Source organism: Colletotrichum truncatum (assembly GCF_014235925.2).
Source record: "Colletotrichum truncatum strain CMES1059 chromosome Unknown Contig_0001, whole genome shotgun sequence".
NCBI classification, from domain to species: Eukaryota; Fungi; Ascomycota; class Sordariomycetes; order Glomerellales; family Glomerellaceae; genus Colletotrichum; species Colletotrichum truncatum.
The window spans coordinates 632,052-659,019 of NW_027222398.1; the positions used below are offsets into that span (position 1 = coordinate 632,052).

General features: G+C 51.5%; 7 protein-coding genes across 7 annotated transcripts; 3 read left to right on the plus strand and 4 right to left on the minus strand.

Moving 5' to 3' along the window:
- Window positions 1-1,042: 1,042 nt before the first annotated feature.
- CTRU02_200156 (uncharacterized protein) lies at window positions 1,043-3,422 on the minus strand (the record flags this gene model as incomplete). The annotated part of the gene is made up of 2 exons (XM_036723274.1): window positions 1,043-2,957; window positions 3,010-3,422. The coding sequence occupies 2 exons, from the start codon at window positions 3,420-3,422 to the stop codon at window positions 1,043-1,045; spliced, it is 2,328 nt and encodes a 775-aa protein (XP_036585063.1).
- A 3,553-nt stretch (window positions 3,423-6,975) lies between these two features.
- CTRU02_200157 (60S ribosomal protein eL42) lies at window positions 6,976-7,750 on the plus strand (the record flags this gene model as incomplete). Its single annotated transcript, XM_036723275.1, has 4 exons — window positions 6,976-6,979; window positions 7,284-7,375; window positions 7,476-7,660; window positions 7,711-7,750. The coding sequence occupies 4 exons, from the start codon at window positions 6,976-6,978 to the stop codon at window positions 7,748-7,750; spliced, it is 321 nt and encodes a 106-aa protein (XP_036585064.1).
- A 502-nt stretch (window positions 7,751-8,252) lies between these two features.
- On the minus strand, window positions 8,253-9,461 carry CTRU02_200158 (uncharacterized protein; the record flags this gene model as incomplete). The annotated part of the gene is made up of 3 exons (XM_070203645.1): window positions 8,253-8,860; window positions 9,039-9,282; window positions 9,321-9,461. 3 exons carry the CDS (start codon window positions 9,459-9,461, stop codon window positions 8,253-8,255), a joined length of 993 nt encoding a protein of 330 aa, XP_070062227.1.
- Window positions 9,462-12,191: 2,730 nt separating this feature from the next.
- On the plus strand, window positions 12,192-19,651 carry CTRU02_200159 (DNA repair protein RAD8; the record flags this gene model as incomplete). Its single annotated transcript, XM_070203646.1, has 3 exons — window positions 12,192-13,045; window positions 13,111-15,169; window positions 15,218-19,651. 3 exons carry the CDS (start codon window positions 12,192-12,194, stop codon window positions 19,649-19,651), a joined length of 7,347 nt encoding a protein of 2,448 aa, XP_070062228.1.
- Window positions 19,652-20,568: 917 nt separating this feature from the next.
- CTRU02_200160 (ureidoglycolate hydrolase) lies at window positions 20,569-21,357 on the minus strand (the record flags this gene model as incomplete). Its single annotated transcript, XM_036723278.1, has 1 exon — window positions 20,569-21,357. The coding sequence occupies one exon, from the start codon at window positions 21,355-21,357 to the stop codon at window positions 20,569-20,571; it is 789 nt and encodes a 262-aa protein (XP_036585067.1).
- A 1,832-nt stretch (window positions 21,358-23,189) lies between these two features.
- On the minus strand, window positions 23,190-24,493 carry CTRU02_200161 (interferon-induced gtp-binding protein mx2; the record flags this gene model as incomplete). Its single annotated transcript, XM_036723279.1, has 2 exons — window positions 23,190-24,174; window positions 24,267-24,493. The coding sequence occupies 2 exons, from the start codon at window positions 24,491-24,493 to the stop codon at window positions 23,190-23,192; spliced, it is 1,212 nt and encodes a 403-aa protein (XP_036585068.1).
- A 1,005-nt stretch (window positions 24,494-25,498) lies between these two features.
- On the plus strand, window positions 25,499-26,446 carry CTRU02_200162 (uncharacterized protein; the record flags this gene model as incomplete). The annotated part of the gene is made up of 1 exon (XM_036723280.1): window positions 25,499-26,446. One exon carries the CDS (start codon window positions 25,499-25,501, stop codon window positions 26,444-26,446), a length of 948 nt encoding a protein of 315 aa, XP_036585069.1.
- Between the last annotated feature and the right edge of the window lie 522 nt (window positions 26,447-26,968).

The following is a 26,968-nucleotide window of genomic DNA, read 5'->3' on the forward strand; positions in this document are numbered from 1 at the left end:
AGATCTTGGTGGAAGTGGAGGTGGAGTACCATGGAATCGACGGCTGTTGAGCGGAGGCATGTTGGATGTGGTATGAAGGGTAAGAGAAGATGATCGAAAGGAGAGAAAAGCCGAGAACAACTCCGTTGACATCTGATTTCCACACAAACCTGAGGAGAGAACGGCAGACGTAAAAGGCGGGCCTCAAGACGAATACCATACCTCTGGTACAGGCATGCGACGAACACATCGCTGCCGTCGAGCACAGAGCCCAGACTAGATGCCGTGTTTCCCGAGCTGTCAAATCCTCGTGTTTTTGTCCTCGAATAGATTGCCAATATATCTTATACTTCCAAACTTCACTTATAGGTTGATCGTCACGTAGAATGTGTGGAGGATATTGTTTCTTTCGCCTTTCAAATTTGTCTCTGACATTTGGCTTTCGCTAGTATCTGATAATCCACAAGGCTCCCAAAAACCTAAAATTTGGCCCTAATAATTTACCCCAAACGCCGTCGCAAGGTGTGCCCTCCCGTCTTTGTGTGTACGTGTGCTTGTACGGGTGCTTCGAAAAAATAAGACAGAGCAATGATCAAAGGGCTTCGTAGATGCTCTATGTACATAAGAATAAAAAAAAAAAAAGAAAAAAGTAGACAAACAAATCTCCACTTGTGCCAATGTTCCCGCGCGGCCTGCGCGGTTGACATTCGACACACCCGTTCCTGTTCTCTTTTTTTGGAAGAAAGAAAATGCGAATGCTTTGAAACCCTTCGAACCGTGATCCCGGCTGGTATAACCTCCAATCCGTGCTGTCGTGTGTAGTTATGTACACTCTAAAGTTGTAAATGCAGGGAAAAAAACAATGACAAGTAAGATGAAGCAAGTACAGATGGAGAAGAAACTTTGTTCGACAAATCTTTGGTAGAGTTGCTCTACTGGTGGTGGTGATGATGGTGGTGGTGTCTGCTCGTCATTTTAGGCTGAAACTTTGCCGAGGAAACTTAATTCTTTTCTCCAAATGTAGTAATCCGAAAAAAGGTAATACGACCGCAAGTCGGTCTACCTATGCTCTCTCGATTGGGTTCTCCCACTTGATAGGGTGGACAAGCATGCTGCGCATGCAGAGACGTCCCGAGCTGTCTTTGTGGGACTCGTCTGTCATACCACCGCGGAGCGTGCCCTCGTTGGCACGGCCGCCGTTGGTGCCGCGACCGTCCATCTGGGCGTAGCCTAACCAGCGGCGCCAAAGCAGACCCGCGAATTCGGAATTGTAGTACCAGCTAGTACCCTTGTGGTTATGCTCGTTCTTCAGATCGAAAGGACTGCCGTGGCCACCAGTCGTGCCGTCGCGGCCACCGTTAAAAGCCTTCTCGATAGTATCGAAGGGGTACCACGCGCGGTCAAGGTAGACCGGGTGTGGTGCGTAAGCAGCCTTGAACCCGTGATGCAGGGCCATTGAGGCCGGGAACATCTCAGAGAACATGCTGTGATGCATACGCCACATTTCCTCGTGCATGGCCGCCAGCAGACGGCGTGAGAGGCGGGAGGCAGTGACAATGGAGCAACGGCGCGGAGGAGGGGCAAATACCATTTCGTAGCCGGTAACATCCTTAGCAAAGACCCAGCCGGACTCATCGGCGTCAAACAGCGGGTTGAGCGTAATAAGATCGGCCTCTTCACCAACGCCGCACTCGGCAGGGTCGCCACCGCGGGCACAAGAGGCCGGCATGACGGAGACACCGGCCTCCTCGGACCTCAGGGACATGCGACCGGGGAAAATCTGGGGACCGAGAATAGCGCGGCGACCGGAGGCGTTGAGCTCCTTCTCGACGACGTTGGCGAATTCGTCCCAGGAGCCATGGACGGAGGGGATGTAGTACTTCGACGAGCGCTCCCAGAGGAGAGTGCGGGACTGCTTGCGGGCCCATGAGCCGAGACGGTCGAGAAGTTCGTAGTAAGAACCGATATAGCGCATGTCCATCTCCCAGTTCCAAAAGTGAGCGTATTCAGGGTGCTGAAGGGCAAACACCTGCAGGGGCATCTGGGCGCTGCGATAAACACCGTGAATGTCGGCGTTAGAAGGGTTTTCGAGGGCGTCGGCGAAATGTCCTGGATAGTAGAGTTTCATCTCGGCCTCGGACCAAAGCGTGCAGAGAGCGTGGAACTCAGTAGGCACGTTGTCGTCGAGAATTTTTTGGACGACGGACGGGTCTGACCAAATAGGTGCCTCATTGTCCTTGACATGCAAAAGGAAATGCACGGTGTATTCTCCGCCGGATTTCAGTGAGAGCTCAGAGATCATGGCCCGGAAATTGACAATAGCAAGCTGCGTCCACTCGAAACCGACATAGGTGCGAATAACGACGGCGATGCGGTCCATCTTCTTGAGACCCGCCTCGGTGGTGTCGGGTTCGCTGTAAACTGAGTCGTACGAAGTGCCGACTTCCTTGGTGCTGTTGCGGAAACGGGCGCTGTTACGTTCAACGCATCGCTCCTGGGCAGAGCCCCAATCGACGCGGCTGTAGTTAATTCGACCCGTCTTGGACCAAACGATGTCGGCACCCTCCTGTTCGGTATCCATTCCTTGAGAGGTGCCTCCCTCGCGGATGTCGTATCCGAGACCGTAGGGGCCATAGCGTCCGAAACGGTCGAAGCAAATGTCGTTGCGCAGCCCCAGTACTGTGTGAGAGCCGATAGCTGGGTCGGGCTGGTTTTGAGGAACGCCATCATAGGCAAAAATATCTGGAACCGCAATCTTGTCCTCATCATCGAGGAAGCACTCCTTGACAGCGTGATGCTCCTTCTGGTACTGGCGAGACTCATAATCTGGGTAAGCAGAATAAGGTGTGGGAGTTGGAGGGGTGTCATGATAGATAGGCACTGTAGTGACAGGTGCCGGAAATGAGGCGTTGGGATACTCTGCTGTGTGGTTGACAAACGGAACGATAGACTTGAGGCCGTTGAAGTAGCCGTTGAGGCTTCATTTTGTTAGTGAGGAGTCCCAGCACTGACCACATGGCCTTCACTTACTGCTTGAATTTGAGCCATGGCGGCATGCTGCTGTCAATCTCGGGCATCTCCTCATTCGGTATCACGGTTCCCTGCTTGTTTGGCTCGCCCCCCAGCCCGCCTATCCTATAATCATCGGCGAGAATCTTGCCATCGCGTGTGTATAATGGGGTGTTGAGATAAGCAAGCCCAAGCAGTAATGAGATGGTGACTGTCCATATCACAACCCTTCGGTAGAGGCAATGGCCCAGAATCGCCCGTACCCGGATCTTCGGCTGGTGAATCGTTGTGGATGGCGCTGGGAGAATGAACTCCCCTTTCTCATGCCCTGGTGTGGCCAAGTACAAAGAATTTGAACGAGATGAGCGAGTACTGGATCGACTGCTGCTGATAGATCGGGTGGTGCTGGTAAGAAGAGAGTGTGCTCGCTCCATGATTGCTGGAGAGAGATAGTTGGGTGTTTGGGTATCACGAAAACATCTGGTGATGGAACTGTTGCAACAAGAAATCGAACGCAGGGGAAATCTAGAAGAAGGGAAACGGCAAAGGTTAATGCTATAAAGAAAAGGACGCAGTTTGTGAGAGTGACGTTTTTGCCTCTACGTTCAGCTACCGGCTCAGACCTTACATCCAAAACAAGCACACTCCCAGCACAGGATGTTGGACGTAGAGGAGACGCAAGCCACATACATATTATGCAACAGAGCGAGCAGATGGGACCGAAGAGAAGGTAGTCAGGGGGGTCTGGCCGGGCTGAACTGCGGAGAGGCAAGGAGGTTGTGCAAGTTGGGATGTCCAGGGTTCGGGGGCTGCCGAGCCTCCTTGTCTCTTTTGCTCAGACTTGACTGCCCACCAAATCCCACGCCAGCTTGTCTCAGCTCCCAACGTCGCGGGGGGACAAGCAAGGACGGCCCTTGAGGTGCCAAGCTTGGAACAAGGGGCAGTGAGCCTCAAGTTGTTGCGAACCAAGTGCTTCTTCCATCCCTTCCCCAGCTCCCAAGCCCATCATCGTATCGTTTGGATTGAAGGTAGCTTGGCAGGTTATTCTCGGGAGTTAAGCCTAGGCCCCAGGTTGTCAACCCCTTCCCCGTCGGGGTTGTGGTTAGGTTGTGGTTGACATTACCAAATGAGCACCTAATTTTTGATGTTGCTGTTTCCTATGCCGCACTTTGCCGCATCCTTGAGATTGGGTCTTGGACTCTGCTGGTCACAATTAGAGCTTCGGGGCCCCGTCATAAGCGAACGCCAGATAGACAGACGAATGTGCAGCATAGGCAAGACAGGCTTTGGCGGACCTGTATCAGAGCGTATGGGATCAGCGGCTCGCTGGTGTGGAAAACAGGAAGGGACACTCGAGAAGATGAAAAGTGGTTGCGCGTCCCCTGTGGGGCACTGGCTTATGCATAGATCAGACTCGCCCAGAAAACCGCAGATACTATTCCACCCAATCCTTCAGCGGCAGGGTGACAATCAGGGGATGTGGTTGTAACCGGTTGCTAAAGAAAGAAACTGGGACGCGAATGGGGCGAGTGATTTAGGTGTGGACATGCAAGGAACGTAGCTTGGGTGCACGGGAGTTGGTGCATCTGAAACCGTCGATGTTGCGACGCTGGGCGACGTTTCATGCCAAGATCAACCCACGTTGCGAGACTGGTGCGATTTGTCAAAGAATAGATAGTCGAAGAAGGCAAGAAATTACAGAAAAATTGAAAGAAGCCCTGAATTTTGGTATCAACTTGGAAAATCCGGTGCAGGGACAGTCGCAGTTTGTCAAAGTAGCCCTGGTTCCTTGTTATGTGGCGTGGTTGTACTCATCGGAAAAAAAAAAAAAAAACGGCTCCGCAAAAGACAATGGACCCTACCTACAGAGTCTGGGGTTTGGTTCTCATCGCTGCTTCGCTGCTCCGCGCCACGCGTGTGGTACGACCAAACCGTTTTGGAGCCGTCCCTGTTGCGGCTCGGGTTTTGGTGGTTCGTACGACGTAGTCGAGCTCGACAAATGGGGAAGTTCATGGTTCGTTTACAACCACCAAGTAGCGTCTCGTGTTGCCTTGTATGCGCGAATCCTGAAATCCCATCTCTTGTCTATTTTGGCACGTCGTCGTAATTGCCCGCCACCGGAAGGCCATCTGACGGTAAGCCGAACACTTTCTCGTCCACTCAAAGCCGTTCCTCCGGTACTTTAGCTTTGGGTCCAAGCAGGATGGCCGTAATTCCAGTCGGGTGTATGCTTCATTTCAGTTCTTATTTCGTCTGGTCACTTTGGGCATTTGCTTGGTTCTGCGCGACTTGTTTGCTGGGCCCCCAAATCAATCTGATCCCGTCTGCACCAAGGCTTTGTTTCCATTGCTTGTATTGCGTAGAGGTTTCATCCCGTAGACACTCTGACGGGTCGCTGTCTTCGTTCTCACCCGCTGGACCCTTCCATTCCACAAGTGTTGTGTTGTCTCGAGGGGCCATGGCGTGGACGTTCACAAGGGAAAGAGAGCACTGACGGATGATTGCCCCTACAGATGCTGATAGTTCAGAAAGATCCGAGCCACAGGAAGTATTCGCCCCAGACAACTGCATGAGCTTCGTTGCTCGCGAAGCCGGCGGCAAGGCGGCGGGGATCCGTTAGCATGCCATAGGCAACTTAGCCAGAACAACCACGCCCTGAGGCCATCACTCGTCGTCAGAAACGAATGAATTTTTTTGGCTAGCAGGTCATGACGGGTGACTGACGGGCCCAATACGGGATTCCGACGGAGCTAGTTGAGATTAGAGCGCGCCCAGGTCGATTGATGGCGCTGTGCCTCCATCAACCGAGCTCCGTCAGAATCGACCTGTTTGTCGTGAGATAGACAAACCTATCAACTAACCTTTCTGTCCCCCGCAACCACGAACCAGGGAGCCCCAAAAGACCTGCCAACAAGCCAGGCCCACCTAGAGGTTTGATGTAGACAACCGAAATTCCGAAGATATCGGAATGGATAATCACTCAATGTGCGTCATGCTAGTGAATATTTGGCACCCGCGTGAGCCGGTATAAACAGATCACGTCACTAATAAATTGATTAAGTTTTTCCGAAACTGACTCCTCTGGGTGTCGAGTTGAGTGTGCTTTGCAAGGTCAAAGCCGGACAACAAAGGCTGGGTTAGTCTGACGTCAGTGCCGACGGCCAGCAGCCGGGAACAACTGACAGTAATGTGTTGTGCGATGGCATTGTCTGGCAGCTGAATTTGGCCAGTAGCCTCGGATGGGAAAACGAGGAGAGTAAGAAAACGCCGAGTTTGGGAGTTGCTGGTTACGGAAGAGTGAAAGAGGGTGTCGAAGACGGCACACTACAACAGTATTAATGAGGTTGGCAACCCTCCCCGACCATGACTCGTCCGAGTCGGGAGATGATTTGAGACTTTCCAGACAAGGCGAGAGCGAAACAAGTGATTGCGTGTCTATTGCGGAAACACTGTTCTGACGCGCTCTTGTCGACCAAATCAACCCGCCTGCCCTAAATCTGAACGGCTTGTGTTTCGTTGTTTAGACGGAAGATCGAGATGTCAATGACAGACAATGTTGAGAGGGAGATATGAGGTAACGGAGCCAAATGAGAGCCAACGGTAGTCCCATATTAGTCAGGGGCAATCTTGCTGCCGGCTCTTGGACTCTCCGTATGCAGCTGACGGCGGCTGATTGGGGGTTTCCGTCGGTAAATCACCACACACACAAACACACACACACCGTGCTTTGCTGCTGCTCTGGGGACAACTGCTCCACTCTGGGCACCCTCCCCTAGCGAGTCCCGACCTAAGTCACATGACATAGCCCGGATGGCTGGAGATGAGGCTAATCATGTCATCAGCCACACCTGCGGATTTCACTAGCGTCGGTCTGCCCTAGCCGCACACAAGCGACATTTCAGCAAAACGATCAATTTCACTTTTCCCCGCCGACAAATTCATCGTCACGACACTCCGGCAAGCGACATCGACCAAACAGCCGCCAAGATGGGTGAGTATTGCTTGAAAGCATTTTATTTTCTCAGCGTGGTTTAGCAGCCGAATTCGATTTTAGAAGAGGAGGAACTGCACGCGATTACCGACAACACGCCGCCACCGCCGATGATGCGCACTCGACAAGAAAATTATTTTGGGCACGAGGGGGATCGAACAACGACGACCGGCCGACTGTACCACATCTACAGCGCAGCATGACGATCTTCAAGGGGGAAAACGATTCGGCTGCGACCACGATAGCTTCTGGGGAGATGGTTTTTGATTTCTTCTGGGATGGTTGGCTGACTCGGGATTTGCAGTGAACATTCCCAAGACGCGTATGACCTACTGCAAGGGCAAGGAGTGCCGCAAGCACACCCAGCACAAGGTCACCCAGTACAAGGCCGGCAAGGTATGTCCACACGAACGCGCCGACGACGAACTCGAGCGACGGGCCCCTTTCAGAAATCAACATTACCAGGACGACGTACTAAACTAGTTGTGTATCATAGGCCTCGCTGTTCGCGCAGGGAAAGAGACGTTACGACCGAAAGCAGTCCGGTTACGGTGGTCAGACCAAGCCTGTCTTCCACAAGAAGGCTAAGACCACCAAGAAGGTTGTCCTGCGGTTGGAGTGCGTCAAGTGCAAGACCAAGCTGCAGCTCGCCCTGAAGCGCTGCAAGCACTTCGAGTTGGGGTACGATCCCTTCTCTCCATCTCGAGAAACAGTACTGACAATGACTACAGTGGTGACAAGAAGACTAAGGGTGCTGCTCTGGTTTTCTAAACGCATTGTGTTTTCGGTCGACCGACTTTTATGGCTCCTTTCACGGCATACGGATCATCATCAGGCTGGAACAATGGCGAAGAGGGTTACCAGTTCTCAATTGCGGAACACTACATAGGGAACAAATAAAAGCCCTTGCTTGCGAACGGAAAGAAAAAAAAGTTCAACAAGGCCATCGCTGTCTGTTTTGCGCGCTGTCGTGCGCCTGGAGGCCACACGAGTGACAAGAAAGAAAAATGCGGGAAATGCGTATGAGCTCGACAGGCGAGGCGTCCTGAGGGTTACCAGTATGGGAATCCGATGTGGGATGGCTGGCGTCACTGTCGAGATGTGTCTACGCTCCTCCCCCATATGTGTGGCCTTTGGAAGATAGATGCGTTCTATGAAGGCTCAACCGGTCAATGAAATACATGAGTCTATGAAGAAACGGTCTAGTCCTGTTTGGTTGCCCTTTGCGTGTCCATCGAGGTACATCGTAGCTTGATGATGAAAACCTCTTGCCTCAGTAGCCCTCGCCGACCTTGATTGTTCTGCCACCGCCATACCACAACGTGCCAATCCTTGCGTCCAACCCTCTCTCCTGCCCGACAGCCCACTCGCCAATCCACTCGCCCCCCTCACGATCCCATACCTCCCTCTCAAGCCAAGCGTTGATCTCATCAATAGTCTCCACCCAGCGCGCCCTGGCTTCGGGCGTCTTGTGATCTTCATCTGACAAGAACCTACCCAGCGTGATGTGTGCGCTAGGAACCTGGTACCGACTCTCGATCTGGACGCCCGTCGACTGTGCCAAGTCAAAGACGTCACGGCGGAGGTGGTGATACGTGTACGCGTCGCCTCCAACCACGCCCTTTTGCGCCGCTGTCAGTCCCGGCGGCGGGCCCGTGGCCGCCTCGCCTGAGGCCGGGAGGAAGGAGACGGCGAAGGCGGAAAGGTCGTGCGAAATCATGGGCTTGACGAGGCGCGCACGGTGGGAGTAGGTAAAGTCTGTGATGTAGGGGATCCCGGGGCGCATTGTGTCGGTAAGGGCGACGATTTCCTCTGGCGTCTTGGAGTGGGTGGCCTCCAGCGTCGTGAGGTGCATTCTATGTTGAGGCATGAGCCAGATGGCTGACGTTTTTGTCAGCTCCGTTTTTTAGTACGCCTAATCTGACATCGGACGAGGTCTGGGAGGGATGCCGTCATTCCTCAAGCAGACATCCCAGATAGAGAGTCCTCTGGCGGCAAGCATTTACAACTTCTACAGAAACACATCATTCATTGACATAATCAAGACTTAATAACTTACTTGGAGCAACTTTCTTCAGCAAGGCCTGTAGATGGGCCGCCAGTCTCACGATATGATCAGGCGGGCGAGCCCAGAAAACGAAGCAGTTCCTCGGGTCTTGGAAGCCGGGCTCCATTTCCGGATTCTCCAATCTCAACAGGAAAGGATCGATGATGAGCTCCTTGAACTCGGGACTCAGAAATTTCCCCTTTTGCTGTTCATTTCTCTTCGTTCTATGAGCGTGGTAGAGGGCTTGGATCTCTGCCTACGGTGTGCCATATCAGGACATGTATGATGCTTCACGGGGTATGCGGGTAACGTTACAGGGTCGTCATTGCAGGCCTTGATGAGGGCTTGGTAAGGATTCTCGCCTGGCAAGATCGTAATGCCGGAGAGATCTTCTAATTTGTTTTTGGCATCAGTTGAGACAAGTTGGGAGCCCATCTTGTGTTAATGTTGCAAGTTTCGTCTGAAGAGAAGAGGTTATTGGTTCAATCAGAACAGAGAAACAAGGACGAAGGCAGCCTGCAGACCACCTTTAAGAAGAGGAGCAGCTAATGAGAGAGGGGTTAAAAAAAAAATACACCAAGAATATGTCCCGTATCAATACCTCGTATAGGAGGACCGATGTTGATAGAAGCTGAAGACTCATACAAGGGAGTCATTGGCACAGCCAATCAACTCTCTATCCTTTTCTGGTGCGCCCTTCAGACCAATTAATTGGAGCTTTGTGGGCCGCGCCCCCAGTAGCTGAAAACCGACTGCTGACTAATTTCACCACATTCAAAAGCCAGGATCCTCCTGGGTGGGTCACCATATCCGGAGGCTCCAGAAGTTCCATCAGACTGCACCAATTGGCCGTCACCTCCCAAGATTCACTATTCTTGTTTCGACCTCAGTTTTCCCGTTCAGTGTGCCTGATGTCTTATTGGATGGGATCCCGACCTTGCGAGGTCCGTCAAAACGGGCTGTTTATGGGGATCCGGGCTTCCACGTCAACCCAAATGCGCGGACCTCGGATTACGGGATGAGAACACGCGTCCCGCTGGCCCGGGAGTAGAGCTGGGGCCTCGATTCCAAGTCAAGTGAGCATTGTGGTATATGCGCACGTATGTTCGACTACTTTTGAATTGCGTTCTTGAAAACCTAGTGCAGCCTTACCTCCACGCCAGGGAGTGGAAACATGTACCAGTGTCACGGGTCGTTTGTAATTCGTGGTCTTTTCTTAATGGGAATGGGGCATTCCTCAGTGCTTTTCGGCCTCCTCAGTCGTCGTGTGTCCAGCTCAGCTAGGCGGGCTGCTCTATAGATGAGCGTTGCCCGCCATCAGTTTCTCATTGTTCTGCTGATCAATTGAGGAAAAAGGAGAACTCTCTGCTACAGACATTTGAGTGGTCGCTTGACGTATCTCATCCTTGTACGGTGAATACCCCTCAGCAGAACGAGTATTTGGCATATCTGTGCAGCCTCTCAACACTGCCTGTAGGTCTCTCAACCACTCGGGTTTCTCTTGAACCGAAGCTCACTCTTGGTTCGAGTCTTGGTTGTCAGAGCAGAAGGTTATTATAAGGCTACTGTGGTAGCTAATTATAGTATCCACTGTTCTTTCACTGATTGCTGGCAGCTTCATAACTTTCCATCGTGTAATTTATTCCCTTTCAACTCAATTCTTTGCTTTGCCCTCTTTCTTAACTCTTGCTATGGTCATAGGTATCTCTTGTCATTGTTCTTATTCTTGAATGATTACTATGAGTCCTTCACAAGTCATATGAAATGAAAGGCAGTATTTGGCATTCAACAGCAGTTTTCGCATGGTATTGGCTAACAAATCACATAAGTAGGAGATCATTCACAAATGATATACTCTATCTTTTGGTACAGAAAGGATTCTTCGCTGCGAGGTATATGTAGGAAACTCCACAGACATACTAGAATCATTGAAAGAACTCAGATACCAGGTCATGGAGGTGCCGGACATAGAGAGACACTTGTGTAACAGGTTAGCGCTACCAGCTTTTACGGGGATAATCAATACTACGATCACCTCAATAATGGACTTGAGGTTGGCACCGCAGACTGATGAAGACTAGTGCTTGCATGAAAACCAAACCAGAAGGAAATAACCATCTATTTCGCATTGGGTGTGCTGACAAGTGACCGACAATATGAAGCATGAGGTCAGGTACTTTGACCTCTGTTGACGCCCCTCAGGCCACGATTCGTTTTGATATTGTGAAGGTGCTCTTCTCGACAGCATATCTGTCTATGGAATTAATCATTCACGACACTCGTTTACATTTCTGGCATCAGGGAAATTCTCATGTTACAGACCTCAGGAAATTAAGTAACAAAGCACTGCATATCGTATTGTGAGTTTGCATCAAGCTGGTATTCCATGTTGACGAACACTGTTACAATACAATGAAAAAGACTCAAAATCAAATGCACATAACCCGAAGTCTTCCTTGGTGCTCTTTTAGAATCCTCAGTCCCATCTTCATGAGAATAGTAGTATAGAACTTAGGGAATTCCATATTCAATGCCTTTACTGTTTACCATGACTCTCGTCTTTTTTGACATGACTTCATGCTCCTAGCAAGAGCCCAGAATCTTCTCTCGCAGCTGTCTCTAGTTCACAAGAATGCTTTCAAGGTGGGAGCTCGTGAGGGCATGACTATTGTCAAATGGCGAGAACCATGACCCACAACTGCCTCACGACGCTTTATTATGCCATATTGTCCTCAACCAAGGGAGCCGGAATTTTCTTTTATCAGGTCGTTGACCACAATTGGTACGAATCTCGTCCATGTGAGGGCTCAAGGCATTATCTCGACGACACATGAACCCTTTCCACAGATTAATTTAATCAAAATAAACAAAAAAAAAAACTCTCCTTTCCACTCCCTTAAAAAATCCATCTCCAAACATCATCACCTTCACTGAGCACACCTTGCCTCCCATATTGTCTGCTGATTATCACCCTTCAAAGATCAAGCTTTGTCGATAATCGGCGGGCTTTGTGTCTTGTCATCCTTCAAAACACTTCTTTGCCCTTTTGTCGTCTCCTGTCGCGTTGTTCGCGTATAAACATTACCTTTCCCTCAATATTCCCTGTTCATTCCCAATTGCTATCCTCATCCATTCACCTGAGGTTATCTATCAAGTCTTCTCGCGATGGACACTGAAGAAGACTCTTCTGAAGTTGGCCAGGAGAGTCTTGGCTACTCCTATGGGCAGCAACAAGACTTCATGGAAGAGGGAGAGGAAAATAATGAGCCTCAACATCGCCAATATTGGTCTGCTTCACAGCAGCAGCGCGGTTCAACGCGGCAGAACAATGATTATATGAGCAACATGTTCCTCGACTATGAGAATGGCTACATATCTGACAGCAATGCTGATGAGCCTCCAAGGGTTTTTGAAGAAGGCGATTCGGATATGTTTGTCCAGCAAGAAGAGGAGCAACCGATCGAGCCCCAGCAAGATTTGCAGCAAACTGGTCACCAAGAAAACGGCACAGATACAGCCAAAAGCATCATGAGCCTGTTGCAAACCTCGCATCCCGAGTTCAACATGCTTGATATCTACTCAGATATTGAAAATCTCTTCAATGCGATAATGGAGGCTGTGCAGCACAGCAGCGCGATTCCTCTTCCCCTCCCGGACAACAAGCCCGAATTCAACCCTGATAAAGTCAAGGATGAGAGATCTGTCAACCGGCCAAGAGATTCATTTCCAATCATTGCGTTAAAGGCACTCGGCCTTGGCTTACAATCCATCCTCGAGAATGGCGGCGTGAGCTTCTCTATTGGTACAATGTGCTCGGGTACTGATGGTCCAATCATGGCACTTCAAGAGTTTGAAGACGCACTCGGAGCCTGTGGCCTCTCTGGTACGATGAAATTTGAGCACAAATTCAGCGTCGAGATTGAGCCCTTCAAGCAGGCATTCATTGACAGAAATGTTCGCCCTACCGGAGAAATATTTCGCAATGTTTACGATCTTGGCAGGCCCGGAGCGGTCACAGCGTATGCCAAACCACCCGTTGAGTGTTCAATATTGAAGTTATTCAGAATTACTGACCGATTCATAGAATGACTGCCTCGGGATCGATGGCGCCCATACCTACAGAAGTGGACATTCTCATTGCAGGCAGTTCCTGTGTTGATTTCTCGAGTCTGAATACTCAGAAGCAGAAGATCGCGGAACTATCGGGGATGAAGAAGATCTTCAAAGCCGTCATGAAGAACGACAGTGGACCTATTGTTGCTCTTGAAGATGACGAGTCATTCCTTCGTGATCTCAACTCATTGACAGAGAATCTCGACGCTGAGAGAGAGTCCACCAAAACCTTCATATCAATTCTGCAGTATGCCAGGCAGTACCGGCCCAAGATTGTGATTTTGGAAAACGTCATGAGCGCTCCTTGGAATGAGTTTAGAACTTTCTGGTTTTCCAATATCGGTTACCATGCAGCCGTCACACCAGTGGACTCAAAGAACTTCCTTGTCCCACAGACACGTCAACGAAAGTATCTCATTGCCATCGACGCCCGGTATTATGGACTTGATGGAGCGGAGAGCATTTCTGAAAAATGGGTTGAGCTGATGGGGCGAAGCAACTGGTTTCAAAACCCGCCCAGGTTAGACAGCTTCCTTTTGAATCCTTCTGATCGTCGGGTTTCCCAAGCCCGCTTCCAAATGGAGCGCACCGTATCCACCAAGAACAAGAAGGAAGTAGAGGCTACGAATTGTAGGATGGATCATCTTTCAGCTCGCCGGAACGAGGGTCTCGGCGGGAGTCACCCGTACACGCAGATGGACGACTACGGCAATGTCCAACCTCGCGAGGACTGTTGGACGGGGTACGTAGGCAAGGGCACCACGCCTCGGATGCAGGACTTGATGGACATTTCTTCTCTCCGAGCAGCGAAGAAGAGCCAAGATTTCAGCTACAAACCAATCATTCTCGATCTTGGTCAGAACGTCGACCGGCAAAACCGGAAACAAGGCACAGCGCCCTGCGTTCTACCGTTTGCAGAGCTATTCCTTTCCAGCGCCGGACGGCCCATCCTTGGTTTGGAGTGTATGTCGTTGCAAGGTATTCCGATTGACCGTATCAAGCCTTTTGTGGACAAGGAAAGTCAACTCAGAGACCTGGCTGGGAATGCTATGACGACTACAGTGGTAGGTGCAACGATTTTATGTGCTCTTATTGCAGAGCGGCAGCACACTGTCGTGGTAGACCCCGACGACCTTTTCGGAACCGGCCTGCCTAAGGCCAATCACGTGGTCGCCGGTGAACGCCGACGTTATAATTCTTCTCAGGCAGGTATGGATGTGGATATGGAAGGCACCGCCCACCTCACTGAGCAAGTGAACCGGCAGACTTTTTCCCCTTCTTCAACTGCGGAAGACACAACCTTCAACCTCAACAACCTCCACACCAATCTTCCTGGCCATTGCAACAAGGGAAAAAACCCAGCTTCTGAATTTTTCCTCAATACTCAGGAAGTTGAGGTGAAGATGGAGGCGCCGGAATGGGAGGTCGCGGAAGTCCATATGGATGATTCCATGACGCCTGTTTGGAAGCTTCGCATGCTTTGCCAGGAGGGCCGCCGATACTGCCTCTGTGATGATTACCGCAAGCATCAGAAATCTGGCAAGTACTATCGTTGCGATTTCTGTGATGAGGTTCGTTGCACTTCCTGTGCTGGCAACCCAAAGCATCATTTCGACAAGGATCACCCTGTCAATACTACTCTTTCAACCGACAGAAACACCGCTTACCAGGCTGCTATTGCCTTGTTCCCTGCCAAGATCATTCTCAATCTTGCGAGTTCTGATGATAGCCTTTTCGAGGAAATCGATGAGAAGGGACTTGGTAGCCATAGTGACGCGCTGGAGACGGCTATCCGGACCTGCACCGGTGGCGTTCACTACTACCAAACTGACCTTGAGTTTCGCGACGACCTCACCGTCACCTACGAGTCTGAAAAGTCTCGAATCATTATCGTTGCAACTCCCGAGTCTGTTACCTGGAGTGTCTACTTGCGAGTGGCCTATTTTGACCTGACCTCGAACTGTCTGTCTACCGATGCCAGCCAGCTGCTCAGCGCTCTGAAATATGACCTACGCCAGCCGCTCATTCGAGCTACCCTTACCGATGAACCTTCATTCATGCCAACCATGGACCACTAGAACTTGTTCTTGCAGCATGACATCAAGCTTCAGCTTCGTCAAGAACCACTTGAAAACGATGTTGGCAGCTTCTCCCAAACCATCACTGAAGTCCAGGGATTTCCCAGCTTGAAGACCGACGTTGCCCCAAACCTTGAGGGTGTTTTCAAATTCACCAATAAGTGCGCAACACCTGGAGGCTTGCTCTACGTTCGCAATGACGACCCGTCCCACCGTGTTTACCATATTCAACACGTTGAACCACTACCCGTCACCACTCATGATCGATGGGTAGTGACAGACAACCCCCGCAAGCTTGAAACCGACCAAACACGCAACATAATGTTGTCTTTCGACCAAGACTACGTTCACTTCTGCCGTTACATGGACGAGGTTGAACATCCTTCAGCTCGAGAGATATTGGCAACTTTGCCTGGCGTGTGGATGCGCTTGCAGCCTAGCTTCCACATTCACACCATCGGAAGAGATACTTCTAATGCGATACAGCTAAGGAATTTGGATTCGCAAGAAATTCATGGAGGTAGCTGTGAGTCCACCAAAGTCTCAATTAAATTGAGACTTAATGTCGTCGACATGCACTTTCCAGTTCCATCCCTCTCGGCACACTGGACCCCTAACCAAAACTCTTGCCCTAAAGGACATTTGACCAAGGACGAAGAACCCTGGGTCACCGTTCCAGATCATCACGTCAAGGACGCTTTGGGTCAAGTTGCGTTTGCTATGAACAGGATCGACGGTAACAGCAGCCGACTTCATATTCAAGACATTACTCTGGATGGCGAAAAGAAGTGTGTTTCCTGCGCGTTGCCACAGCCACAAATTTGTCATGTTTGGCACGACGATGGCTCGCTTGAAAGAATTGAGGATTCACAGGTGGCTACCCAAATCGTCCGGAACCACCACAGCCGTGAGTTTCCCTTCAAGGTCGAGGCTTGGCTCAACCGCGGCTATGGTGGGGACCCTGGTTTCCTTCTCTTGAGCATGCAGATTTCTCTGAACCCGCTGGCACTTGTTCATCGCGCATTCAGCTACATCCCACAGAATGCGAACGCATTGTCTAATATCGCCAAGTTAAGACATGGCAAGGGAAGTTTCAAAGTGCAATTCAACTTCTCGGACCCAAGCCTCAAAGAGCTGGCTCCTTACCGTGAAAGTCTGCGGTCTACGGCTGGTGACGACACCTTTACTATTCAACAGCCACCCAGCTTTCTTAAAAATGGCATGACTTTGCGAGATGACCAGTTGGCAGCTGTGGAATGGATGCTCAAGCGCGAGAACAGCGAGAAAGCGTTCATTGAAAAGGAAATCGAGGAGTGTGTTTTGCCGTCCGTCAACGTACGTATGTATGGCGCCGCCGAGATCATGAACCGTTCTCGAGGAGGTGTCTTGGCCCACGACATTGGTTACGGAAAAACTGTGGTGACTCTCGGCCTTATCGATTTATCGCCCAAGGGCCCCCAGTCGCAAACTGGTTCGATCCAGGAGCACCAGTATCACAAGATTCCAGGAAATGGGTTGATCTGCATCGATGCCACGCTGATTGTGGTCCCTCCACATATTGTGTCCCAATGGGTCGAGGAGATCAGAAGATTCCTAGGATCTAACTGGAAGGTCCATGTGATCCGCAAACATACTGACATTGATCGCGAGAAGATGTCTAAAGCAGACATCATTGTTGCAAGCACCTCGATCCAATCCTCTGATAAAGTATTGGACAAGATGGCCGCCATGTCCATGCTTCCATCTATTCATCAGACGAAGTCGGCTCTCAAGGGTCGAGACTTTCAAGATTGGTACTTGGACGTCTTGAAAGCATTGGGCGAGTCTGGATTCGACTTTGCCAATCCCAACATGATGAATGGATCTCAGCTAGAGGAGCGGCTGGCGAATCTCCGTATCGACTCTAAAAGCCAGGCTCAACAGGCATCGTCTGGTAATGTTGGGCCCAGCTCCCGAAAAGGTCAGCTCACAGCCAAGGCACTTACGAAGGCGGCCGCAAAGAAATCATCAAAGAACGGCAATGGCTCTAAGACCCTTGACATACTCGATATTTTCAAGAAAGGTCAGCTATTGGAGATGTACGCATTTGGGCGAGTCGTACTTGATGAGTTCTCATACGAGAATCCTCAGGTCGCTCTCTTCATTCAGCACGTCAATGCACAAGCAAAATTCATACTTTCGGGCACACCTCCGATGAGTAAGCTCGCGGACCTTTGCGACACAAGCAGTTTGATCAATACGCATGTTGCGCGTTTTACGCCGACACCAGGGTACTTCCCGTATATCACGACTGGGCCCCGGGTGACGGAACAGACTGCTGGCGAAGAGTTCCTTAGCTACCGTGACCCTTCGTCTGCGCAGCTCGCAACTGAACGGCATGAACAGGGCCAGAAATTCATTGAACACTTCTTTCGTAAAAACTCAACGAATTCTAGCCATGTCAAAGTTGATGAGTACGTCGTCTTTGCCCCGATGAGCCACCATGATGCTCTCATCTACAACCTTATGCAACAAGTGCTATACGGTGCGAAGTGGGACGTGAATGAGATACCCAGCTATCTTAAACACCTGGCTCGCCACATACTTGACCGCGAAAAAGCTGGGAGCATCGGCTCCAGGGTGAGGGGGGCAGGAAAGTCGACTTATTCGGAAGCGATTGACGTTTTACTACTGTTGTCCTCGGTCTCGACTTCGTACAGTCGAAGCGCCCTTCATGCCATGGGCTGGGTCAAAGAAGGACAGAAGCTTACGATGGACACCATCATGAAAAATGCGAAGGGCACAGCACTTTCCTACCTGAACCAATGCTGCGAAATATTGTCATCACAGATGGACTTGATGATGTACCTGGCTGATGCCATCAAGCAGGACAAGTCTGAGCGAAGCAACACTCGCAAGGCCAAAGAAGATTCCTACATGGCACACATGGAGGATATTCTCACGATTTTCAAGAAGGGCAGCAATAGCACAGCCTTTGGCGACCAGGACTGCCTGTTCTACGTCAAAGAGACCATCATCCACAAGCACCACATCAATGGCCCAGGCTTCTGTTACCGACGACCACCCGCAAACAAGCTGTGGCACTACAGCACTTGGAAGAGAAACAAGGGTGGGCCTGGAAGATATAACCGTGCCAATTGGTGGCTTTTGGAACCTGGTGAAGACTTGCCCGATGACGAAATGCAGGATCTTCGGCATCATCTGCCGGATGATGTTGACCTCGACAAGGAAGAGTTGATTGTCAAGATTCGTGAAAGGCAGGAAGTCGAGGGTATTCAGATGATGAATCGTCCCATTGGGCTCAAGCTAGATTCATCCGACAAGGACATTTCAGTCCGCCTTGCCAAGCACTTGAGCGGCAAGTCGACGAAGGATGACTTCGAGTTTGGGATCCAGCTTCCATCCAAGCGCCCCAAGGTTGGCGAGAACACGTCTCCTCGAGGTCAAAGCATAGACGCAACTCTCAACTACTTTATGCTGGTGATTCAAAGCATTCAAGCTGGCATCAAGATCACGACAGAAGCGTGGCGACGGAACACGTTCGCAACAAAGGCCGCCATCCTAGTATCGGGCCAGCTTGGCGATCACAGGGACTACGCTACGAGGTGCGATCAGTGCCACTGCTTGGATAAAACCTCCGGATCCTTGTCGGTAGCGTGTGGGCATACACTCTGCAAGAAATGTTGTGATGATTTCAACCACAGCGACGAGCAAATGTGCCCGGCAGAGTGCACCTCCACATCTCGAGGCACTTTTCTTCCGTGGACTAGTTTCGTGGACCCAACCTACGGCAATTTACACGAAGATTTGGCAGAGTTTCCTAGCCTAAAGGTCGAGTGTATCCATGATACCATTGTCGATGAGGTCGAGCCTGGAGAGAAAGTCCTAATCTTTGCGGCCCACAAGGGTATTAAAGAGGAGGTCTACAATTTCTTGAAGGCCGAAAACCAGACAGGCCCTCTTGGTGTCTACATGACTGATGGAGGTCATGATGACTCGGAAAGCATCGAAAACTTCAAGAAGCATGAGGGCAGCGCAGTGCTCATCCAGAGCCTCATGTCCTCGGAGTCTGCTGGAACGAATTTGACTCAGGCGAGCCATCTCATGTTTGCCGGCACCCTCTGCACCGACTCGGAGAATTACGAAATGTACATGCAACAAGCCAAGGGGAGAGTTGTTCGGCAGGGACAGGAGCGACCGGTACGTATATATCACTTTGTATCACCGGCTACGATGGAGTTCGACGTCATGAACAAGAGATTGAAAGGAAAGCTCCGCAACTGGGGCCAGCCGGGCGAGTTTGTCCCGCTGCCGATTCCCGACGATGCTCCAGCCGACCTTGACTATCCTCGGAAGTTTCGACCATTCCTAGATCTGGCCCAGTCACGAAAGCTTCTTCGTTCAATCGAAGTCGGTGAGTTTGAGGACAAATAAGGGAGTTGGCTCTCGTAATATTGGTGGGGTATTGGAGGCTTGGATTGAAGAATTCCGCCGCCAAAAAGTGTTAATGAATATGAACGCGGGTGACATTTGGTGTCATCAATTTTCTCGACACAGGCTAAAGGCCAACAGAAAACATGGCCATGGCTTATCATGAGGAGAAAAGAGCCGTCAGCTTGGGATTTCTCTTACATGCACGAATCTGCAGAAGGCAGTTTGTCGTGCTCAAACAAAAATTGGAGAAAATACGAGAGACTGGACAGGAATTGGAATTCTCCACGAGGATATGAGGAAGATTGAGATTCGGAGTGAGCCCATAATGGGAGGTTTTTGTCACTAGTGTCTGAGGATATCATTCGGATATGGCCAAGGACCCAAGGTTGAGATTGTATGAGTACCACGGATACTGAGAACGCAAAAGGGAATCGACGATTAGGTAGCTTTGAAAACTAGAAAAGATCTTTGATCACCATTGAGAGGCCGCAGTGTGGCCTATTGCTTCACTTCACCGTGATGTCGAGCCAACATGGTCTTGGCTTGTAATCGCTCCATAACAGCATATACTTGGGAGCACTCATCGTGACTCGATATTTGTAGTTTCTCCCAGAGTAAACATCAATAAACATACAATCATGGCACCTGCTTCTATATTTGTCAAATGTGCAATCAATGATCAATCTGTGGTATTACCTTATCTATGCCACACCGTTTTTCTGAGACATGCTCGACGCCCTCACCAAACCATCCCAAAAAGCAAACGATACCAAACGTGCATGAGCGAGAAGATCCGCAAAACTCGCCCGTGTCTTTACTAAATCTCATCGTACAGAAGACTACCATCCTCATACGTCATGCGGGTTCGCCGCGGCCACTTTCACATCTACGAAAGTGCATTCCTCTTGACGCAACACTCACAGCTTCGCGACAACAGGCATACGCTCCGGGACCTGCACGACTATGCCCGCCCCGTCGCCGGCAGCCTCGAAGATGACCTCCTGGCAATCCTCGACGCCGACGCCGCTCGCGAACTGGTTCACTACGAAATCGATCGCGGTCCCCTGCGGACCCAACGCCACCATCGGCGCATGCCACGTCCCCGCGCCGTACGTCACCGCCTGTCCGGGGCTCGCTACGAAGGCCTTGAGGCCCTTGAGGTCGGGCAGTCCGCGACCCCTGCCGCCCGCCTGCGGGGCGGGGAGGGCCTGTGTGACGCTGGACTCGGGGAGCGTGGGGGCCACGATGACGAGGTAGCCCGCGCCGGCGACGTTTCCCGCCGCGGCGAAGGGGACGAAGGTCTGCGTGGTGAAGGGGTGCCTCTCCAGGATCGTCACGCGGAAGCGGCCGCCGCGGGAGGGCCCCGCGTAGGTGTACGGCAGCAGGGTCGAGATCGGGGGCGCGGGCGGCGGGGATGCGGGCTCGAGGGCGCGGGCGGCGCAGGAGAAGATGCTTACTATGGGCTTTGATGACTTTGAGGGTGCTTGGGAGTAGAGGTCCAGGGGCGTCGAGACGTTCTGGTACTTGATTGCGGTGCCCTGGTTCGCGGAGACGGCCTGGTGGTAGAGGTTTGAGGGGAGGGATGTGCTGGGCCGGATGTCCGGGTGAGGGTTCTCGATCACGTCGCCAAAGGGGGAGAAGGAGCCCCGGGTGAGTGGCTCGGCGGGGATGAGGAGGGTGAGAGGGGTTGTGAGTGTGGTCGGCATTGCGCGGAGTGCTTTTCTTTCCTCTTGTCTTTGAGTTTCTTCTTCTTTTTTCTTTTTTTTCTTTTCTTTCTTTGTTTCTTCAATCTAGTGTTGGTAAGTTCCGTTTGTTTTGGATGAGATGATGGATTGGGATTGAGTGAGATTTGAGATTGAGATGAGCGGTTGGTGGTTGAAGGTGAAGGTGGAGGTGGAGGTGGAGGTGGAGGGGGTGGGAGGGGATATGGGAGGTTCAATGAAGCTCAGATCGGCTTTCATGAGCTTGATTGAGGTGGGCAAAAAGCTTGGCGGAGCTTTGTCCAAGCTAGCTGGCGGAGCTGCTGAAGCTTTGCTACTCTTCAGTGGGTGAGTGTTGGTCTGTGCGTGTGTGCCTCGGTGCGGGTGACGGATGGGGTCTGATAAGGATTGTGGGGATCCGTTCACGGAGTCATTAACAAATGTCATCTAGACCTATCAATTTCCTCTGGAGCTGATGAGAAAAGAGAGATGCAGCCGCCGGTGGGGCGCAGTTGGAACGCATTGTCTCGGACACTCCCCAACTCTCCCAACATCAACGTCGAGCATGTTGGGGATTGTTTCTCCGGGGTGGGTTGTGTGGTCGTCGGTGTTTATCCGGCATTCATTATGATGGGTTGATTGCCGCCAAAAGCTGACAGCTGTAGTAGGTATGCAAATGCTGGGTTGACACTTGGCCATGGCTGTGTAGATGTTGCCAATGACGCAGCGGCGTTTTTTTGGGGGTCAATTTGTTGACTTGGACGAGCATGAGCATGACCAGCGCATTGCGTCTCCTCCAGGGGAACTCCGTGTGCAGTCACATCATGAGACCCTGAGTTGCCATTTCGAGCTTCTGGTCGTATGACGCCGATGTCGCCGAGTCATGGCTCGTGCAGTGGTATCAGGGCAACTCTGTTTCTGGAAAGACGAAATGACCCAGGTGTCTCTATTAACGAGGTCCGAGGTTCATCAGGTTGTGAGATGTAGCTGACTAGGAGCAGGGACGGTCTAAACTAATTACTATCGAACTGAGCCAGCTTCATCCTGGGTTCGCGGCATATAATACTTGTCATTGATGGATTACATCTCGCGAGAGCAAGAGAAGCCAGCTTAGTTGAATGATTGCCAATTGAAGATTTCAGAGTCCAGTAATAAATCTACTCCTGTTGGCATCTCACTTCAAATAGCTCTTCAAGTCTGAGCTACTTGAAGCTATCGCCAGCCTGAGTCTAATGTGAGTTTGCCTGCTGCTGGTTTACCCACCACAGTCGACATTTTGGTTTCGGAGAGGCTGATTCGAAAGTCCATCTCGCGTTCCTTTCTCCGCTGAATTTCCCGCCTGCTCAGCTGTTCGTTGTGTTGTTCGAGGCTATGTTACTTAAACTCTACGTCGTCTGATGCCGTTTTGCTTGTTTGGAGACAGTGGGGAATGGCGGGGTTCAGTTCACGAGGATACAGAGGGCGTTTGGAGGTGCCTCGGCCTGCGACTAGATCCTCATCTTCGATGTGTTGGTTCATGGAATCGATCACATGTTTGAGGAAGAAGCCTCAATGGGATTTTCAGCTTGTGCTTCACCTTGTGATGAAGGCCGCCTTAATGAAGTCTTCTATAAAGACTAGGACTTTGTTACCGGCCTAGCTTACTGAGCTCAACCGTCAATCATCTCTTGTACACGGCTCGTGCACATATCTCCGCCCGCCTTGTAAACATGGAGATTCAAGAAACTGTAAATATCCCAAATTGGACTGCCTAGGGTTTGCGGTTGAGGCCAGATTCAATAGAGGTTAAAGACTAGTAGATATTTACACATTGCTATGACATCGTCTAACGGCATAAATTAAGCAACAACCCCCCTCAAATGAGTAGGCTGCTCCGCAGAAACAGAAGGTGTTGCAGCTTCTGATCCAACCTCATTCTCTCCAGCGATCTCCCGAAAGATTCGCTCCAAAATGCCGAATCTCAAGCTCACAATGGTATCATGCTCTGCTTTCGGGATCACACAGCTGGTATAGTCGATCCCGCCCCCCCGCTGCTCTTCTCTCCAGCAGTGATCAAACCACTTCGGTCCATTGCCAGTCCCAATCATGGAGTCCGACTCGGAAAAGAAGACGTCCACGCGCAGCTTCACGCCACCAGATCTCAAACTCCTCTCCTTTTCCGCTAACAAAGGGACATACTTGTCGTAATCCCTCCATTCCCCCCAAAAGTCATCGTGCCCCTGCCTCTTCAACAGCAAAACCGCATCCTGCCCCAGCCCCTGCGTATTCTCGGAATACACCTTCGCAATAAGAGGCCCCCAAAGCTTCTCCTCAAACTCAGCCAGCTTGGCATCAACTCCAGGCGCGATATACAGGCTCTTGCCCTGCAAGCTAGGGATCAACCCGCTGATGGCATCGCTCGCGGCACCGCTGAACCCCGTCACGGGGGCGAGATTACGGTTGAAGAAGCCGGCGACCTTGTCGAACGCGCCGACCATTCCCTCGGGCAACCCGCTCGCGAGCGTCATGAGCGACGCGCCAGAATGCGAAGGGTGTATCCATGGCGCGCAGAGCGCGACGTATGGGCGAGCAGGGGAGAGCAGATGGCCCAGGTAGAGCAGAAAGTTGAGAGCGTAGACGGCGCCGCCGCTGTGCGCCGCCAGGGAGACGCCGTGGCGGATGCCAAGGTGCGAGAGTAGCGCAGGTACGAGCTCGAGCCAGGCCTGTACGCGGTCGCCGGGGCTGGGGACGGCGGTGGTGCCGCCGAAGCCCGGCCGGTCGACGTCGACTATGCGGACGCAGTATTTCTTGGCGAGGGTGTCCTTGGCGATGTGGAGATACCGACTTGCGGTGGTTCATGTGTTTTAGCGGGGAGGTTTGTGAGACCGAGACCGACTCATCGGGTTCTTTTCTTCTTCTTCTTTGGGAGGTCTTACCTGCCTAGCAGGGGGCCGCAGAGGAGAAGGACTCGCTCGCGCTCCGGATGATCTGGGTTGCGGTAGCCATAGTCGCTGTACGTCACTTTGAACTCTTGCGACCGGGACGGGCTTGTCGGGAGGGTGAAGGTCTGATGGAAGCGAGGGTCATTGATGTATTCTGCTGGGTCTGGGAAGCCCGCATCTTGGGTTTGAATTGAATTGGATGATGCGTCTTGGTGAGCCATCTTTTGATTTTGATTGTGGCTGTTGAGTAAATCAAACAAAGTAAAAGGGTTTCCGCGGTCTTGGCTGGGTGCCAGGGTCTCGACGATTTTATGAAGTAGGTTCTGTGGCGTGAAGGAGTCTCACCAAATGCTGAAAATGGAATAAAACAGAAAGCAGTTGATGCTACGAAGTAAGCTGGCTCGTATTGCAACGCGCGTCGAGGCATACGCGGCTACAGGTACTAAGGCTGACTTAGAGTGCTTACGTTGGGAAGGAAAAGGCGCTAGCCTGTCGGCGAAAGGATCTTCTTGGCTTACAACCCATGTTAAACATTCGGTTTCGACGAGGCTGACAGTCGAGATGACGGTTGCCCATCGCAATCCGTGTTTGTGTTGCCAAGATGCTACGAAATGAGTGAGTATGCACTTGATCAGTTTATGTGCTTTTTCCACCTTGATGCTGATCGAAATTGAAAGGACCCTGTTGCACGAGGAACAACACTTACAAGCTGAGTAAAATGGTGGGAAAAACAGGGGGTTACTGCGTCGCTTTCACGATGGTATATGATGTCATGGCTGTAAGAAACTGAGGTCGTGAAAGCCAGTCGCAACGGTCATCGCGGTAGTACGGCCTTCGAGAATTTGTCTCAATGCGCCATTTGACAGGAGACAACATACATATCATCACCTAGAAACATGTCAACCAAGCCTCGTGAAGCTTCTACAACGATGGACAAGATGTGCGCCTCCGTTCATCAAACCCGTCGTCTCATTACACCTGCGCCTCACATATAGGAGACGAAGTGAGGCCGAACAAGAAAACCAGCCTCAACGAACATATACACCAAGACACATTAGCCATATCCTATTCTGCGAGCTCTTCCTACATATAAGCCAAGCCGAGATACAAATCCCCCTAACAGATACACAACCTCTCCTCTCTCCCTCATTCCCTTCCGCACTCTCTATCCTATTCATTTCAGCATACACGAATACATTTTCTTTTCCGTACACAATAATCTCATAATGCGTACCACACTCTTCCTCCTCGCATCAGGCCTCCTCGCCTCGGTGGCCGTCGCGGCCCCCTTGACGACAATGCCCAACGCAACGGCCGCCAAACTCCCCGCTGAAAGCGAGCTCCCAAACACAGAAGACGTGGATGACACGGCCACCAAAGAGACTGCCAAAACGACATCCGTCAGCCCAGACCTCCTCCGGCAGGCGCCCGGCGAAGCCAGACACAAGCGGAACGCCCGCGATGTGCGCGCCCGCACCGACATCGACACCATCATGGCCATGATCGAGGACTTGACTGGTGGAGACGCCGCCTCCCTCGACGCCATCCTCGCTCTGCTGGAAGGACTGGCTGTCACCGGCACCAAGCGCGAGAACAAGGAGCCCGCTCACGGCGCCGTTCCGCGTGACACCATCACGGAAACCGTCAACGGAGTTACTGACCCCGTCACCGGGGCAGTCGATGACCTTGTCGAGAGCGTCACAAAGCGAGGGAGCAGCAGCAAGAACCCTTCTTCCTCGATGGAAGGTGCGTCCAAGTCAGGCGTCATCAAGCGCGAGAACAAGGAGCCCGCTCACGGCGTCGTTCCCCGTCAAATCATCGGGGGGGTCACTTCTACACTTAATAACCCCATCACCGGGGCTATCGGTACAGTTATCCTGGACATCCCAAAGCGAGACAGCAGCAGCAGCAGCAGCAAGGGCCCTTCTTCCTTGCTGGAAGGCGTGTCCAAGTCGGGCGTCATAGATGACAGCTTTGCGGGCGCCGTGGGCGTCACCAACAGCGTCGGCGGCATCGCCACCGTCCTCGGCACCACTGTCGTCAACAAGCGCGATGGCGAGAACGTCCCGAGAGAAGCCGCGCCTCTCGTAATCGGCGCTCTTTGCAAGCGCGACGGCGAGAATGCCCGAAGGGAAGCGGCCACGGTCGATATTGATGCTAGCACCTGTGCATAAATCCAACGGTAAGTAAAAAAATTTTTTTTTTTTTTTTTTTAAAAAAAAGCCCCCCCCCTTTCCCCCTGTCAGGATAGACATTTTGTCGTCGGAACCCAAACCGCTGACTGTGAGATGTAGACAGTCCTATACAACGACCAGCACAATTTTTCCACGGGGTGAAAGCCTACCTAGCCCCCAACTTTAATCTCCGTAAGGCAAAGATTAACTGGGCGTGAAGGGTGGATAGGAAAATACCCGGACATCGAACAAGTATCTACAACGAAGAAACATAAACTACAAACATGGGTGGTCGGTGTAATTCACGATAAACTAGCAAACCCCAGACATCGTTACATAGTGCGGAGATCTGTATGTATGGCACACTCTGACCAAGATGGAATCCGTCCGGATATATGGCTGCTCAAGGATGCTGGGCGCCCCTGAGTTGCTTGTCCGGAGGGTGGCGATGGTGGCAGGACGAGGAAGTGTACGGCGTCAAATGTAATGAGGTGTGAAAGTCATGTTTTTTTATTGGGAGAA